General features: G+C 42.0%; 1 protein-coding gene across 1 annotated transcript; it reads left to right on the plus strand.

Annotated features, from left to right (window-relative positions):
- Positions 1-715: 715 nt before the first annotated feature.
- Positions 716-15,634, plus strand: tm2d3 (TM2 domain containing 3). Its single transcript, XM_034077430.2, has 6 exons — positions 716-874; positions 2,449-2,550; positions 5,376-5,536; positions 7,358-7,532; positions 12,783-12,858; positions 13,782-15,634. Exons 1-6 carry the CDS (start codon positions 769-771, stop codon positions 13,945-13,947), a joined length of 786 nt encoding a protein of 261 aa, XP_033933321.1. The 5' UTR covers positions 716-768; the 3' UTR covers positions 13,948-15,634.
- Positions 15,635-17,061: the final 1,427 nt, after the last annotated feature.

Consider the following 17,061-nt stretch of genomic DNA (forward strand, 5'->3'; position numbering starts at 1 on the left):
CTTAGGGAAGCAGCTTTTAGATGCAGCTCCTCTGTCTTGGAATAGTCTGCAAATTAAATGGAAACTGAACAATCTGGTGCCACTAAATGTTTTTAAAGCTCGGTTGGATGCTAGTCAATCGGAAGCTGTACCTGTTTATATGGATAATTATGTAAATGATGCTGAATGATGTCCTTTTGTTGTTCTGTTTATGTTTCATGTGGAACTACTTGAGCAGGTCTCCCTTGAAAAAGAGATCAATGATCTCAATGGGATTTATCTGTATAAATAAAGGTTTGAAATGAAATGAAATACTGCAGGGTAGCTTGAGAATTTACTCCAGGTGGAACTAAAGTCTGATTTAACACTTGATTATATTTCACATCATTAATCCAGATCTGCAAAGTAACTAAAGGTGTTAAATACATGTAGTGGAGTAAAAGTACACAATTTACCTCTGAATTGTAGTGGAGTAGAAGTATGAAGTAGCAAAAAATGGAAATACTTAAGCAAAGTAACTAAAAATTGTACTTACTGTACTTGAGTACATGTATTTTACACCACTATGTCAGGGGTACATAGACTAAAATAGACTATACAGACTAAAAATAATAATAAAATAACAATAAAGACATTCATAAAATAGTTATAAAAACAAAAGGTAACATTTCAGGTTAAATATTTATGAAATGCCTGTCCCAATCTGCTCTACATTCATCCCTTGCCTGTAGGATCGTACACACTCGTTTTCCCCACATGCCCTGAACGCATCTCTGGTTAGCTACAACAATGGCTCCTCTCTGTCAGATCTGGAGACCGGACCGAGGACGCTGCTTTAAAACCTACGGGATCATCTTCGTTTTGTTTACAGACCTGGTCTTACAGAGTGTTAACGGTATGTGGAACAGTTACTTCATCAACCCAGCTCCGAATAGATTACATTTGTCGTTATCTTACTAACGTTAGCTTCCTCCCAATGAGTTAGCATTAGCTGGTTAGCCTGCGAGATCCCGTTCATTCCTATGAGAGTTCATTCCTGGTTTAATTTGAGATGTTAAAATAATTGTATATTTATATTGACACATGTCCTAGTATTTTTATATTGTATACATCTGTTGTTTTTGTAGGCGTGATAGGTGTTATGAATTGTATTTCATGTTTGTTGATTATTATGTGTGTACCTGCCCAGGGACTGCAGATGGAAATCAGTTTTTAGTTATAATCTGGCATATAGCATCTCTTCTCTTTTTGAGACTAATTCATTTGTATGCATGGGCCTTGTTCAATTAAGATGTATAATAATAATATAATAAAAAGTTACTCTGTAGCGCATGAAGCCTAAAACAGCGAATGTAGATTCAGAAAGTACCCGTTTGTGGGCCCATTGAGCATGCGCAGTAGAGTGTTTACTAAACCCCGCCTCCTTTCCCCCTGCTCTTGGCTCAGTGAAATGAATGGAGAGGAAATAACTCTGGATTTGGCTTTTAGCGCCTTTTACACATTTTAGATCCTAATAATGGCTATAAAACTGTTCGTGCTGGGTAGTTTATTCAGCTAAAAAAGAAATACACGCTGATTTACACGTCTCTTTCCCAATTTAAGTCACAACGACGTCAGGGAAGCTGAAGTACCACCGATTAACCACAACGGACATTCGTAAAATCGGCTTCAACCAGCGGATCACTTTCAGGGGGGGTTGAGCTAGATCACCTAGGGTTAGCGATGAAAACATTGGATAGAGTGAGTAGCGCTGATTCAACAGACGTGTATCTGATCAAATAGACATTATCGTGATTAACATAGTGTTTAAATCATAATATATGAGAGCGAAGAGTTGACTGTCCCCCTGCTAATTTCAAGAAGTGTCCCTAGTCAGTTAACGCACCGGCGAAGGAACTGTAACTATCTTAGCTTTAATGTTTTATTAAAATATAGTCATGCAGTATAAATTGCTTCAGCGTATACTATACTTCTTATTTATATTTAAACATAGCCTGCTTGTTTTGTAACACGCCAATGCAGCAAAAGTTAGTGGTCATTGGTTACACAGTCAGCCCACAATATGGATAGATAAATACTTGTTGTCACAGCAGCAATGTTGTCAAGCATCGCACGTGAGCTAAAGATATGTAAAATATAGAATAAGATAGAAATGTAATAAACAAATACATGTCCTTAACAGCAAAGGTTTACATATTCACAGTAGAAAAGACATACATCACTAGAGTATCTAAATAATTCACAATATAAAGAAAATACTGAAAACTCACAAACATAGTGACATCGATCGGAGTGCATGTACACATCATAATTGTGCAAAGTAGCTGTTGTGGGTATTGTTCTGGATTGTAGAACATGAGAAACTTAGCTATGGAGCAGTGAGTTCCATAATTAACCTTGGTTTAATCTGAAGGATAAGTATACTTGTTGTTGTTTATGTCCTTTGTTGTCTGTCTGTGTGCTTCTCAGGGTATCTGAGCTCTCCTCATGTGGGTAAGGAGCCTCCGTACCCCAGAGAGTCCCAGCATGCACCTGTCATCACCAGCCCAGTGGTGCCTGCTGCAGCCTCTGGTAAACACTTAGAGATACCATAAATAATGATGAATATGACCTGAGGTTTATTTAACAATACAGCTAAAGGCGACCACTGTTGGATTGTGTTCTTTTGTTTGAAGACCAAGAGTTAGTCTAAAGAAGACCAGGAAGCTTCTGGAAAAGTTTAACAGTATTTATTAATGCAATGGTATAGTAGGTTTTAGGGAACACAGCTGTGGTTCCTAAATGCAATTCACTGGTCCAAAGTCAACTTCAAGCAGTTAGCTGTCTGCGGTAGAATGAATGAAAGAGAACGTTTATATCGTATTTAGTCTTCATCCATTGGCTGACGGGTCTTCTTCTGTAGCCTCTGATGACGTAGCTGTATCATATCCCTTATGGTATTTTAATATACAATTAACCTGCTGTTTGTTGATCATTAAACACTTAATAATAGTAGTAATGCAGCGTCGATGAGTGAGAGTCGGAGGCGGTGTGTTTAGTGTGTAACTCCACTCGTCATTCTCCTTATATTCACATACACGATATACTATGAGCTACATGCTACTATGAGGCTACAAACAATAACAATCTGAAACCGTAACTCCAAGGTGTCGCCCACATCCGGTCCGTGCAAAACACTGCTACAGTAAATGATGTCCCTTAAAGTTCCGGCACAATATATTGATTATTTCTCACAAATGCGTACAAAGAAATACGGCAGTATTGAGAGTAGGATAATTTAAAAACATACATACAAGACTCTCAGTGCATTCTCCTACGTTAGAAGGGGGCTTCAGAATAAAGAGGGATTTCCCCCAAAGATTCTGATATTCTAAACTGCCGGGGCTTCAACTAACAATATCAATATCGTATCATTTGCAGGATATTTTCTCGATAAATCGATGAAATGTTCTGAAGATCGTCAGAAAATAGGGGAACATGTCCGTCCCAGATTCTAACAAAACTCTGATTGGATGTTTTTACATGTATTTCATTTCATACAGAAGCTATTCTTCTCAAATGTATTTTGCTTTTTGAAATAACACACAAACCAGACCAAGAAAAAAACAGTAATAATTGGTCAGCTTTTAAATACATGAAGAGCGAATGACTTCTTTGTTGTTGTGCTGATCTCCAGACAGCTTTAATGGAGTGATCAGTGATTGGCTTTGCTCAGTGTTAGTAATTTACCGCTCACTGCCTTATTTTCTAGATGTGTCTTTAGAGTCATGATCCCAGACATGAAGTCATAACTTTAAAGGTCCCGATTATACTGTTTTTCATCAATATATTACAGGTCTCAGATATATACAGAGCCTGTCTCTGATTGGCTGAAACACCAAACAGATCATTGCAGCATTACCCATAATCCCCTCTGTTTCAGCCCTGTTTCCAAAGTGCTGATTCTCTGTCTGTTACTTCAGATGAAAGTAAGGAGCCCCTCCCCACGCCCCTCTGAGAGACATTTGGTTACAAAGAACTCAATGGTGCTCTAGAGGAGATTCAGGTGATAAGGGGGGGGGGGGGGTTACCTTGGTTGCTGATTGGCTAATGGTTACACAAGACAACACATCGTTATGACATCACAAAGTGGCCAAAATCTGATCAGCTCATTTTCAGACAGGTTTTTATAGAAATGGATCAAAAGAGAGAGAATCTTTGTTCCTGAAGCTTTCAGAGTCTCTTTCCACAGAGGGGACACATGTTGATGTAGAAGAGACATGAAGAAGAGGGGACACATGTTGATGTAGAAGAGACATGAAGAAGAGGGGACACATGTTGATGTAGAAGAGACATGAAGAAGAGGGGACACGTGTTGATGTAGAAGAGACATGAAGAAGAGGGGACACGTGTTGATGTAGAAGAGACATGAAGAAGAGGGGACACGTGTTGATGGAGAAGAGACATGAAGAAGAGGGGACACATGTTGATGGAGAAGAGACATGGAGAAGAGGGGACACATGTTGATGTAGAAGAGACATAAAGTAGAGGGGACACATGTTGATGTAGAAGAGACATGAAGAAGAGGGGACACATGTTGATGTAGAAGAGACATGAAGAAGAGGGGACACATGTTGATGTAGAAGAGACATGGAGAAGAGGGGACACATGTTGATGTAGAAGAGACATGAAGAAGAGGGGACACATGTTGATGTAGAAGAGACGTGAAGAAGAGGGGACACATGCTGATGTAGAAGAGACATGTAGAAGAGAGGACACATGTTGATGTAGAAGAGACATGAAGAAGAGGGGACACATGTTGATGTAGAAGAGACATGAAGAAGAGGGGACACATGTTGATGTAGAAGAGACATGAAGAAGAGGGGACTCATGTTGATGTAGAAGAGACATGAAGAAGAGGGGACACATGTTGATGTAGAAGAGACATGAAGAAGAGGGGACACATGTTGATGTAGAAGAGACATGACGAAGAGGGGACACATGTTGATGTAGAAGAGACGTGAAGAAGAGGGGACACATGTTGATGTAGAAGAGACGTGAAGAAGAGGGGACACATGTTGAAGTAGAAGAGACATGAAGAAGAGGGGACACATGTTGATGTAGAAGAGACATGAAGAAGAGGGGACACATGTTGATGTAGAAGAGACATGAAGAAGAGGGGACTCATGTTGATGTAGAAGAGACATGAAGAAGAGGGGACTCATGTTGATGTAGAAGAGACATGAAGAAGAGGGGACACGTGTTGATGTAGAAGAGACATGTAGAAGAGAGGACACATGTTGATGTAGAAGAGACATGAAGAAGAGAGGACACGTGTTGATGTATTTAAATCTGTGTTCCATTACTTTGGTTGTTCTCTCTAACACTCCTTCAACATTCTGCTTCCTGTTGAGCAGCTCCTCCTCCAGGTGAGGAGAGCTACACCTTCGGGTGTCCCAGCGGGGGTTTGTGTCAGCGCCTGCCAGCCGACTGCATGCTCTGCAACTTCCAACACAACTGCACCTACGCTAAAGCTACTTCCTTCACTTGCAGACCCAGGAAAGGAGTTCACTGCATAGTAAGTGCACTTCATCTCGTAATAGGCCTTTGATGTATGGAGTGTTTACTCATCGATTCAAAGGGAAGGGAAGCATGTCGAGTCTGACGCGCTCGTAGCAGAAAGTGGAAGTTATCTCAATGATGCTTCACCAAAGGCCCGAAGACAAATGGTTTTGTAGTTTAGTGAGAATTTGTTTATTTGGGTAATTAGAATTCATCTAATTACTTTAGTTGCTTTATTTAAAAAAGAATTGTTAAATAATAGATGCATTAAAAAAAGCCACATTATTAATATAAACATTAGAAATTATTAATGTAAGAATGTGCTATAAAAAGATAAAAGACAGTTATTTATATGAACTCAAAATATATAATAAAATGAAGGTGTGTGTATAAATATAATAATATACCAATAAAATATACAATTAAATAGATTTTAAATATTTATACAAACTGCACATTTTGCTAGAATATAAACGGTGTATTAGTATAAATAAAACATGACTTAAAGGTCCCCTATTATGCAACATCCACTTCTCCATGTCTCTTCTTCATCAACATGTGTCCCCTCTTCTTCATGTCTCTTCTACATCAACATGTGTCCCCTCTTCTTCACGTCTCTTCTACATCAACACGTGTCCCCTCTTCTTCATGTCTCTTCTACATCAACATGTGTCCCCTCTTCTTCATGTCTCTTCTCCATCAACATGTGTCCCCTCTTCTTCATGTCTCTTCTACATCAACATGTGTCCCCTCTTCTTCATGTCTCTTCTACATCAACATGTGTCCCCTCTTCTTCATGTCTCTTCTACATCAACATGTGTCCCGTCTTCTTCATGTCTCTTCTCCATCAACATGTGTCCCCTCTTCTTCATGTCTCTTCTCCATCAACATGTGTCCCCTCTTCTTCATGTCTCTTCTACATCAACATGTGTCCCCTCTTCTTCATGTCTCTTCTACATCAACATGTGTCCCCTCTTCTTCATGTCTCTTCTCCATCAACATCTGTCCCCTCTTCTTCATGTCTCTTCTACATCAACATGTGTCCCCTCTTCTTCACGTCTCTTCTTCATCAACATGTGTCCCCTCTTCTTCATGTCTCTTCTACATCAACATGTGTCCCCTCTTCTTCACGTCTCTTCTACATCAACATGTGTCCCCTCTTCTCCATGTCTCTTCTACATCAACATGTGTCCCCTCTTCTTCACGTCTCTTCTACATCAACATGTGTCCCCTCTTCTTCATGTCTCTTCTACATCAACATGTGTCCCCTCTTCTTCACGTCTCTTCTACATCAACATGTGTCCCCTCTTCTCCATGTCTCTTCTACATCAACATGTGTCCCCTCTTCTTCATGTCTCTTCTACATCAACATGTGTCCCCTCTTCTTCATGTCTCTTCTACATCAACATGTGTCCCCTCTTCTTCATGTCTCTTCTACATCAACATGTGTCCCCTCTTCTTCATGTCTCTTCCACATCAACATGTGTCCCCTCTTCTTCATGTCTCTTCTACATCAACATGTGTCCCCTCTTCTTCATGTCTCTTCTTTGTAACCACATCTCTCTCAGAGGGGCGTGGGGAGGGGCTCCTTATTTTCATCTGAAGTAACAGACAGAGAATCAGCACTTTGGAAACAGGACTGAAACAGAGGGGATTATGGGTAATGCTGCAATGATCTGTTTGGTGTTTCAGCCAATCAGAGACAGGCTCTGTATATATCTGAGACCTGTAATATATTGATGAAAAACAGGACCTTTAAATCCTTAGTTCAATGGAAATAATGAAACTGGTGAATATCTGTTTTGGTACCGGATGTGTTTCTGTATGTTCCTCTCAGGGGGAGTCGGGGCAGCAGCAGACGAACTTCTCTCTCTCCATCAGCTGTCGGTTCTGCTGGCAGTTGGACCCGTCCCAGTACCGCTGCTTCAACTCCACCAGCTGCATGACGGTGTCCTGCCCGCGCCGACGCTACAACGCCACCTGCGACGTGCTGGACCACGTGCACTGTTTGGGTACGGAGATAAAACGCTGCTGTTTCGAGATCCAAGGCTTTTATTGTCATGTGTGCTACAGTGTAGTTATGTCGATGAAAATCTTAGGTCCCAGGCTCCTCCGACAGAGCAACACAACAACACGGATACAATAGTGCAAGTAAACAAATAAAATAGAATAGAAATAGTGTAATAGGAGTCTAGTGTAACGCCTGCATGGTGCCTTTCCTCCGGTAGGGAGATGTACACTCGGAGGTCTAATCCTTTTCTCAGAATCAGAAACAGGTTGCCAGGTAGGTGGACACGTTCGAGGAATTTGACTTGGTGTCGTGGTGCATACATAAAAGTAAAACCTATTTTTAAAGGGGACCTATCATGCAAAATGCACTTGTGTACGTCTTTTATACATGAATACGTGTCCCCGGTGTTCCAGGGAACTCACCAAGTGTCAGAAAACACAACCCTCTCTATTTTCCTCCGTACCCAAATCTCTAAAAAAAAGGGCTGCAACGGATCTGATAAAAACTGATCCAGATTTTAACACTTTACTGTCAGTGAAGTGGCGCTACAGCTATTGGTCAATTCTCCACCAATCAGGGGAATGAGAGGTTGGTGCCACGGCCGGCCATAGAGAGGCGAAGTCCCGCCCATCTACTTCCGGTCCATGGGACCTTATTTCGGAAAAATAATGTATTGAAGTCAATGAAGAGAGAGAAAACGTATCTTTCGATCCCGTTTGAATTGTGCCACGAATTACACACATGATGTTTGTCACTTAAAAAATAATGTCCCATTAGGGTGCATCAAATTTTGAATGGGAAATTTGAATTTCAAAATATCATTTTGGCTGGCATTGCATTGTGTTCCAATTAACATAAAAATGACTTTTGCAAAGTTTTGAGGAATTCCATTAAGATTTAGGGGTGCCACCTAAGACATGAACTTTTGTGAAATTTCGAAAAATTTGCCATTTTTAGTCTAATTGCCAAAAGGTTGACCTGGAAATGTTGAGTACAGTGAACCTTTATACAGTAACATGTTCTATAGGGTTATCAAAGTAAAAGTTGTTTGTTTGCCCTTTGGGCAACTTGGGCATTTCTCAGAATTCAATTTTCAAGATTCTCCATTTGTTTGTCCTATAGACAAAATTAATGGAGCTCAATGGGACATGTTCACGTTACCCTGAGTTTTGTGCAGCAGTAATGGATGTCGAACACACATATAAAGTTGAATTGACTTTATTGTTAAATACAAGGGGCAATACTGACACACTTAAAAGAACAAACCCTAACTAAACTTCAAACTTAATTGCTCAGTCTGTGCCAGAGTCCGCTCCACTGAGCAACATCACCAGGGAGAAAGAGAGAGGAAATGGAACCTGAACTCTGAACGTAGCCCGTGCGTCTCCCCCCAGATATGTCTCCCACCCGACACCCAAGAGTAACCGTCCTATCGCAAGCTTGCGATTAGCTTGCGTTTGCAGCGGCGAAGGTTTGGCTGTTGGCTGCGGTCATGTTCAACTGCCTGCAGCACATTCTGCAGGTGCTGCTCCTTCCTGGCCACTGCGACGAAGTCGGACGTGAGCTTGACGCCACGCTCGGCACAGTCATTGACCACGTTCATTGCACATACATTGACCTCACTTTTTTTTAACGCAGCATTGGTCGCCCATTCCTTCACATCGAGAGACATCAATTCTGGATCTATGTGCAGCTGGTGCATCCCAAACCAGCAATCCTTATTGGCGAGATCAGCCAAGCTGGTGGTTGGCAAGAGGGTGGGGAACTTTTACTTGCCAGTGCCAAAGCGCTGCTCAGAGATGTGCATGGGGAGATCAGCGGGCTTGTGCTCCAAGATCGCACTGGCAAGTGCACGCTTGTCCTCATTGGGCACCTTGCTGCTGAAGAGAGCCAGGGGTAGCGTCTCACCTGTCAGGTACCAGCGATGCCTCTCCAGTGCCTTGATCGCTGATGCTGTAATGCCCTCATCTACAGCCTTGTATGCCTGCAGGTGGTGGTAGAGTGTCAGGTCATTCCAGGCAGCATCTACAGATTTCTCGCAGGTCAACCAGCACTTTGCATAGATGTGTGTAATGAAAATGGCAAATGCCCGAATCTTCGGCACTTGCTGCCGTGTGGTAATTGTGCCCTGGGGAATCAACGCGATGTGCTGCTTCATCAAAGCCAGCTTGAGAGTATAGAGCAGCTTGGCCATCCATCGTGCCTGGTGGAGCGCTCCCGGTCGTTGGAAGGTCACTGCAGTCTGCTCTTCACCACCTGCATCCAGAAACACAAGACACAGCTGCACAAACTCATGGTAGTCACCTCACTTGTGGTCATGAAGAGAGATGTGTACATTCACCGCCTGACTCTGCAACCAGGCCACGCGTGAAGGCAGCCAGTTGCGTTGGTGACATCTTCAACCTTGTAGCCAGTGACACAACACTTGGTCGGCTAAGGATGTCATGTGGAATGAAGACGTTTGTTCCAGTCTTCTTATGCTTGTGGGATGGTTCGCCCTCAGATGTTGGACAGACTGTGTTAGTATCCTCTTATGGCTCCTCATCACTCTCCGACACCAAGCTGGACATTGCCGTCATCTCCTCCAGCTCCTTTTCACAGCGGGACTGCCTGCCTGGCTGCTGCAGCAGCTTGACGCTCCTCTCGCCGCTTCACCTTGAGCTGCAGCTTTTTGTCCAATACACCAAATGTGGCCACTCTGTCGGTCTTCATGCTGGCTAAGAAAGCTAGGACTTATGGGTTATCAATCAGCTTTTCAACATTTGGAGGCCACAGCGGAAATGTGGCATCAAGTCTGCACTCCATTTTCTCCAATTGTTTCGCTGTAGTCTCACTGGAGCGCTTGGCCTGGGAGATTTTCCGCAGCTTGTTGTTAGCATTGACTAAGTCTACCATCTTGTGGCAGGCACGCTTGTCGCTCACCATTGGGATGTTCGCTTTCTTGTAAAAATGGCCGCACCTGCTCCAGGACACCCTTGGTTGCCTCGAACTGCGACAACGCTTCGTTTGCACCAGGTTTCTTGGCAAGCATGCAGCGTATGATCTGAAGACCAGTTGGCAGTTTGGCGCCAGTGATGATGCCATCCTCACTGGTGATGCTAGGGCCCAGACCAAAGACCAGGCTGCGACTGCTAGTCTGGCAGGGACCAGTTTGTGAGGGCAGCATCTTAGGAGAGCTGGATCCTGGGGTGGTTTGTGTTGTGCAGTGCCTGGGAAGGAAAAGGACACAAGCTCAAGGATAGTGTTTAAAATCCTATCTTAGCATACTTAATATCACTCAATTATGATAAACCATGCTTGCATAAGCCTCAAATGTTAGCTGTACATAGTCTAACTTCAACATAACTTACCGTTACTACCAGAGTAGCTAGCTGTGCTCGCAAATATACTTATAATTAAAATGTTAATTTACTGTAACAACTACAATGCTACTCTCAATAAACATGAGACATCAATAGTCTGAATATGACATTGTCCACTCTAGAATAGCTGCTACTGTTGATGTTAAGCTTAATAGCTTAGCTAACATAGATAGATAACTGTGGTTAGCAAACTATTGCTAGCTAACGTTAGCTAGATGTAATGAGCACCAAATACCTATAAATATGACTTAAGTATACAAAGACACAACTACAGATATGACAGTAATATGTAATAATACATACCCAACACAAAAACAGAAAGATCACCTCAGTTTTCTTGAACTGCAGTCTTGTTTACCTCAGATCTCCATGGCACCCATTGAGCACTGTTTACCACTTTATCCAACAAAAACAGATGTGCGGTGGCACCCCTAAATCATCACGTATTGGAAAAATATTTTGCATGTGTTGTTTCTACATATATTGGAACACTTTTAGCACCCAGCCATATCAAAATTCAAGAATTGTGTTTTTTGATGCACCCTAATGTCCATGTCAAACAATTCACAGTTTGTCGTAAAACTGTTGAAATATAAGATTTGGAAAAATACACAACTAGAAAGACTACAAATCCCAGCCTCCAGAGCAAGTCGGACAAAATTACTAACCATCATGCAACGCACTAGCAAGACGTTGATCGCAATTGCGCAGGTCTCGCTTGTCTCAAACAAGCCTAAGAAGAACGGACTGCGTGATATAAACAAACAGCAAATAGCGTGCGTTCCATTGTCACTCTACAGCGAGAAGCTCACGGGGCTTTCCCGAACCTGCGTCGAGAGCTGGAGTTCAATGATATCTCAGATTTGCCTTCTTAATAGTTTGTTTGGGTCCCTCATTTCCGTTTCGCTTCTCATGCACTGATTCGCTAGCTGAACAGCCAATCAGAGTGATTTCTGTGGCTGTAGTGCAGATCAGGCAGGGGTGCAGATCGGGTAGTGACACTGGACACACCAATCTGAGTAGGGCGACAGGACGCTCATCGACGGCCAGACATCTATCGACGGCCGAAATCGGCTCGGTGTGTCCGGACCTTTCGAGGTTCTTTAAAGAACTTTAATAAAATATGGAGCCCGTTTTTGTCTTTCATAGAAACTCTGGATATTATGACAGCTCAGAGTCCTTTAGGTTCATATTATTTTTATTGCAAGAATATTTTTGCTCACAGTTTTCCCTTATTATTATTATTATTTATTTAGAATTTATTATTTGTTTTGTGCTTTAATTTTGTTTCTTACCTGAGGTCGAAGCGGGTTGGGGTGGGGTGTTTAAAATAGAAAACTGAAAGTGAGCGTTATGTATTAATAAGAAACAAAGATAGAGAATTATTATAAGAAAACTATAATAACATTAAAAATAATAAAAAATATAGTTCCATAAAATATGGCCGTATTTACAATGTGATAGAATGTAATAAAATATGTGCAGTAAAAATAAAAGAAGCCGAGCTCATTGACGAAAGGGAAATGAAGCATGGTATGTTAAGTCGTGATGTGCTCATCGCAGCTCGCAGAGTGTAAGCCATCTTAATGTTGCTGGACAAACATCCCGAAGACAAATGGTTGTGTAGTTTGGTTAGGGAATTAGTTAATTTAAGAAATCAGAATCAATCAGAATACTTTAATTGCTCTGTTTGAGCGACCTAGTTCAAATTCCCAAAATGACCCTTTCCCCTCCAAACCAAAATGTTCTCTCTTCATATCTTTCCATGTTAATAGAAATGTTTCCATGTAGGATAATTAGTTTGTTCCTCTAGTATTAAAGTATTGTTTTTATTAGTTGGAGTTTATGTTTGGCACTCCATGTCCACTAAATCTATTTTTCTCCTGCAGGTAGGAGAAGTTTTCAGAAACGCTTGTATTGTAACTGGACCGGGGGATACAAGTGGTCGACATCATTAGCACTCAGGTAAACCGACTGCTACGAGAGCTGCCACAATAAGGGCACTAATTGATTCGTTGATCGATGTTGAATCGACTGTTTTGATAATCGTTTATCGTTGGAATTTATTAATCGTGCAAAAATGACAAATTGTTTAGCCTCTCAAATATGGAGAATTTCTGCTTTTCTCAGTTTTATTTTATATGAATCCATTTCTTTAGGATTTCTTCTGACAAAACAAGAAATGTAAAGCTACACGTTGGACTTAGAAAACCCATATAGGCATTTTTCTCAATTGACCGCCATAAAGAAAAGGAATTGGTAACCATCCGGATCAGATAACACCGACCACAGACTGCCTGTGTCATGGAGAATACAGTCGCTGCTTTATTTATGTCTGTAGGCAGTTGGTGTGAGTGTGGACGGTCGGAGCATATACAACGTTAGCTTAGCCGATCTCCATTCAGAAAACACGCATTTTAAAGGTTGTTCGCCTGCCGTCTGTCTGCAGACTTGTCAAAGCATTAATCTATGGTTGTTACTAACCGGTATCAGTATGTTGTTACTTCGGCATCATTTAGAAACGTGTATTACAATTAAATCACGGTCAAATATGTTCATCTTGTTGTAGTTGTCGCTCCCTTGCCAGCGATTCTCTCTCTAGTTTAGCATACTCAGCCCGACTCAGCCCGGTTGTTCCTGGCCCAAGAACCACGATTTAGTCGGGCCAGAAAAAAGGTGAAAAAGTAGCCCCGGGCCAAAACTAGGCCAAGTGGAAACGCAACCAAAAACGGGCCCTGCACGGCTCGGCACGCTTAAAGCGAGCTACCCGCTGCAGTGGAAACGCGCCATTAGAGATCTGGAAATGTCCTACAAACAAATGTTAATCGGTGTGTGTGCCCTCACAGCATCTCTGACGTAGATTGTGTGTTCCCTCCGTGTCTCCGCAGCATCACGCTCGGTGGATTTGGGGCTGATCGCTTCTATCTGGGTCAGTGGAGAGAGGGGCTGGGGAAGCTGTTCAGTTTCGGTGGCCTCGGCATCTGGACTTTGATCGACGTGCTTCTGATCGGAGTCGGATACGTTGGACCCGCCGACGGCTCTCTTTACATCTGAAGCCCTGGAGAAAACGTTCGGACGCTCGGTGCCCTCTTCACTCTCTGAAGACTGATGTTCTGGTCCCTCTTCACTCTCTGAAGTTCTGGTCTCTCTTCACTCTCTGAAGATCTGTGTTCGCTGCGCAACACGTCCTCATCCCATCTGCTAACCGGCAGGAAGTGTTTTCCTCTTCACACCAGCCACGACTCCACACACACACACACACACACACACACACACACACACACACACACACACACACACCCGTCTCCACATCACTCTCCTGTCGAACGCTCTGCTGATGGATCTGATGAACGAGGAGACACTCAGTATCTGAAGTGTGTCCGTTGGTGTGACTTCACTGCTGATGTATAGATAGGTTTCCTATGGAGCGGGGCTCGCTCACACACACACACACACACACACACACACACACACACACACACACACACACACACACACACACACACACACACACACACACACACACACACACACACACACACACAGAGCAGTGTATTACTACCCCCTTGTTGCAAAGGTAAATGTGTCAATGAGGGGTCAAGTGGTAACCATGGCTGCCGAGCTTTTAATGGGGACACCAGAAACAAAAGGTAATATGTATGTGCCGAGGGAAAGCATGAATACACAGAAGGGAATTTTTTTTCTTCTTTATGGACGACAGACAGTCGGTCAGCGGTTATTTAACATTTCCCTACATTGAGTCGGGACACAACTGTAACAAAGCGTTTGTAATTTATTCGTCTTAAAGGGATAGTGCAGATTTCTTTTGTGGGGTTGTATGAGGTGCTTATTCAGTAGATGGAGTAGGAGTAGAAGAACGAAAATGAATACCTAAAATAATCGCTATGTGTTAAATGTTTCTATCATTTCAATCCTCGCCACAAAACAGCGCTTTACTGACAGGGAACTGAATCTTTTATTTACTCATCAGCCAAATGGATAAAAGAGTTTTTTCCACCCACTCAAAAACTGAAGTATCTGATGAGTGCAGCAAATCTACTGGGGCTAATTTTGAGCACTTATTGTGTTTAAAAGGGTTAGTTAAAATACACAGAAGTCACGCAAAAACTCAAACCGGTCCGACGCTGCAGTAGACCTGAAATACTTCTCATTTTGTCTGGTGCCTGATCCTTAATTATTTCAGCGAGTCTTTAATAGGTTTGTTTTTTGAGGTTGTGTGTGGATAAGTACCTCACACATAAAACAAATCTGAACTGTCCCTTTAAGGATTATATTACATGACACCCTGGCTTCAAATGTTGTCAACTTTATAAAATAAGAGTTGAAAAAAGACACGCAGGGGAACAACAACAACTCAATTTCCTGTCATCACTTACTGCGACATGATTTTTTGGAAATGCAAAGATAATGATCTCTATTTCTCTGATTGCACATAATGAAACGAGCGTGTGGCACTGGCAGACTGTGGTTTCCCGTGCTGGAGATATTGGAGATATCCTGTGCATCCGGCTGGTATTTCTTTCCTGGCTCATTATCGTTCTTCACGTTTTCGAAGCAGCTCTGCATCTTCTGTTTTAATGAGACGGTGTGGCGCTAATAGGCTCCTGTGCACTCCATGTAAATATGTGTTCTGTTCCTCAGTGGCAGGTCATGTTCATCTGTTTCAAACACTGTAAATGACATTTTTTAAGTTCTGTAAATAAAATGGTGAAATATTAAACGTGGTTAATATGATGTCGGTTGATCTACAAGTGTCTGTGCTCGACTTAAGAAGTTATTGTTTATCTAACCGATGTGATTTTGTCAATACATAGATTAACAACACGAGCAAAAGCACATCTTAAAATCTTGTGTTTATCACAGATGTGCTTTTGAAATAAATGAATCGGCATGTCAAAAACTTTCATACAAATCTATAATCTGGATAAGAAATCTTGTTTAAAGGTGGGGTAGGTAATTCACTTCAGAAACACTTGTTATATTCCATGGAATGTTCTTAACATCCCGATAGCAATGAATATCTGAAGTGCTTTGACAAAAAATACATTAACAAATATCATCAGTGGAAGCCGTGGCGCTGTAAAAAGCACGACCAATCATCTGAGCCGGCCCGGCTAAAGTAACTGGACGGCCTACCTGCCTGTCAGCCTTCCATCTGTGCACAAACTTATCTCGTGGTCATGTGCGCGTTCGTGTGGCAGATTTTTTCCGGTTGTGTACTTTCAAATTCTAGCGCACTCGTGCTGGTTTCTCCAAAAGTACCTACCCCACCTTTAAATAAGGGTCTCAAAGCAGGGACTAAGCACCCTTTTGACTACAGAAAAGAGCAGAAATTAAAGAGGACATATGATGCTAATTTTGATGTTCATATCAGTATGTAGTGTCTCTACTTTAAAGAGTCCTCTCCTGCTGATGTTCAGGTGTATATCAGTATGTAGTGTCTCTACTTTAAAGAGTCCTCTCCTGCTGATGTTCAGGTGTATATCAGTATGTAGTGTCTCTACTTTAAAGAGTCCTCTCCTGCTGATGTTCAGGTGTATATCAGTATGTAGTGTCTCTACTTTAAAGAGTCCTCTCCTGCTGATGTGCAGGTGTATATCAGTATGTAGTGTCTCTACTTTAAAGAGTCCTCTCCTGCTGATGTTCAGGTGTATATCAGTATGTAGTGTCTCTACTTTAAAGAGTCCTCTCCTGCTGATGATCAGGTGTATATCAGTATGTAGTGTCTCTACTTTAAAGAGTCTTCTCCTGCTGATGTTCATGTGTATATCAGTATGTAGTGTCTCTACTTTAAAGAGTCCTCTCCTGCTGATGTTCAGGTGTATATCAGTATGTAGTGTTTCTACTTTAAAGAGTCCTCTCCTGCTGATGTTCAGGTGTATATCAGTATGTAGTGTCTCTACTTTAAAGAGTCCTCTCCTTCTGATGTTCAGGTGTATATCAGTATGTAGTGTCTCTACTTTAAAGAGTCCTCTTCTTCTGATGTTCAGGTGTATATCAGTATGTAGTGTCTCTACTTTAAAGAGTCCTCTCCTGCTGATGTTCAGGTGTATATCAGTATGTAGCGTCTCTACTTTAAAGAGTCCTCTCCTGCTGATGTTCAGGTGTATATCAGTATGTAGTGTCTCTACTTTAAAGAGTCCTCTC

Source organism: Pseudochaenichthys georgianus, chromosome 3 (assembly GCF_902827115.2).
Source record: "Pseudochaenichthys georgianus chromosome 3, fPseGeo1.2, whole genome shotgun sequence".
Classification (NCBI taxonomy): Eukaryota; Metazoa; Chordata; class Actinopteri; order Perciformes; family Channichthyidae; genus Pseudochaenichthys; species Pseudochaenichthys georgianus.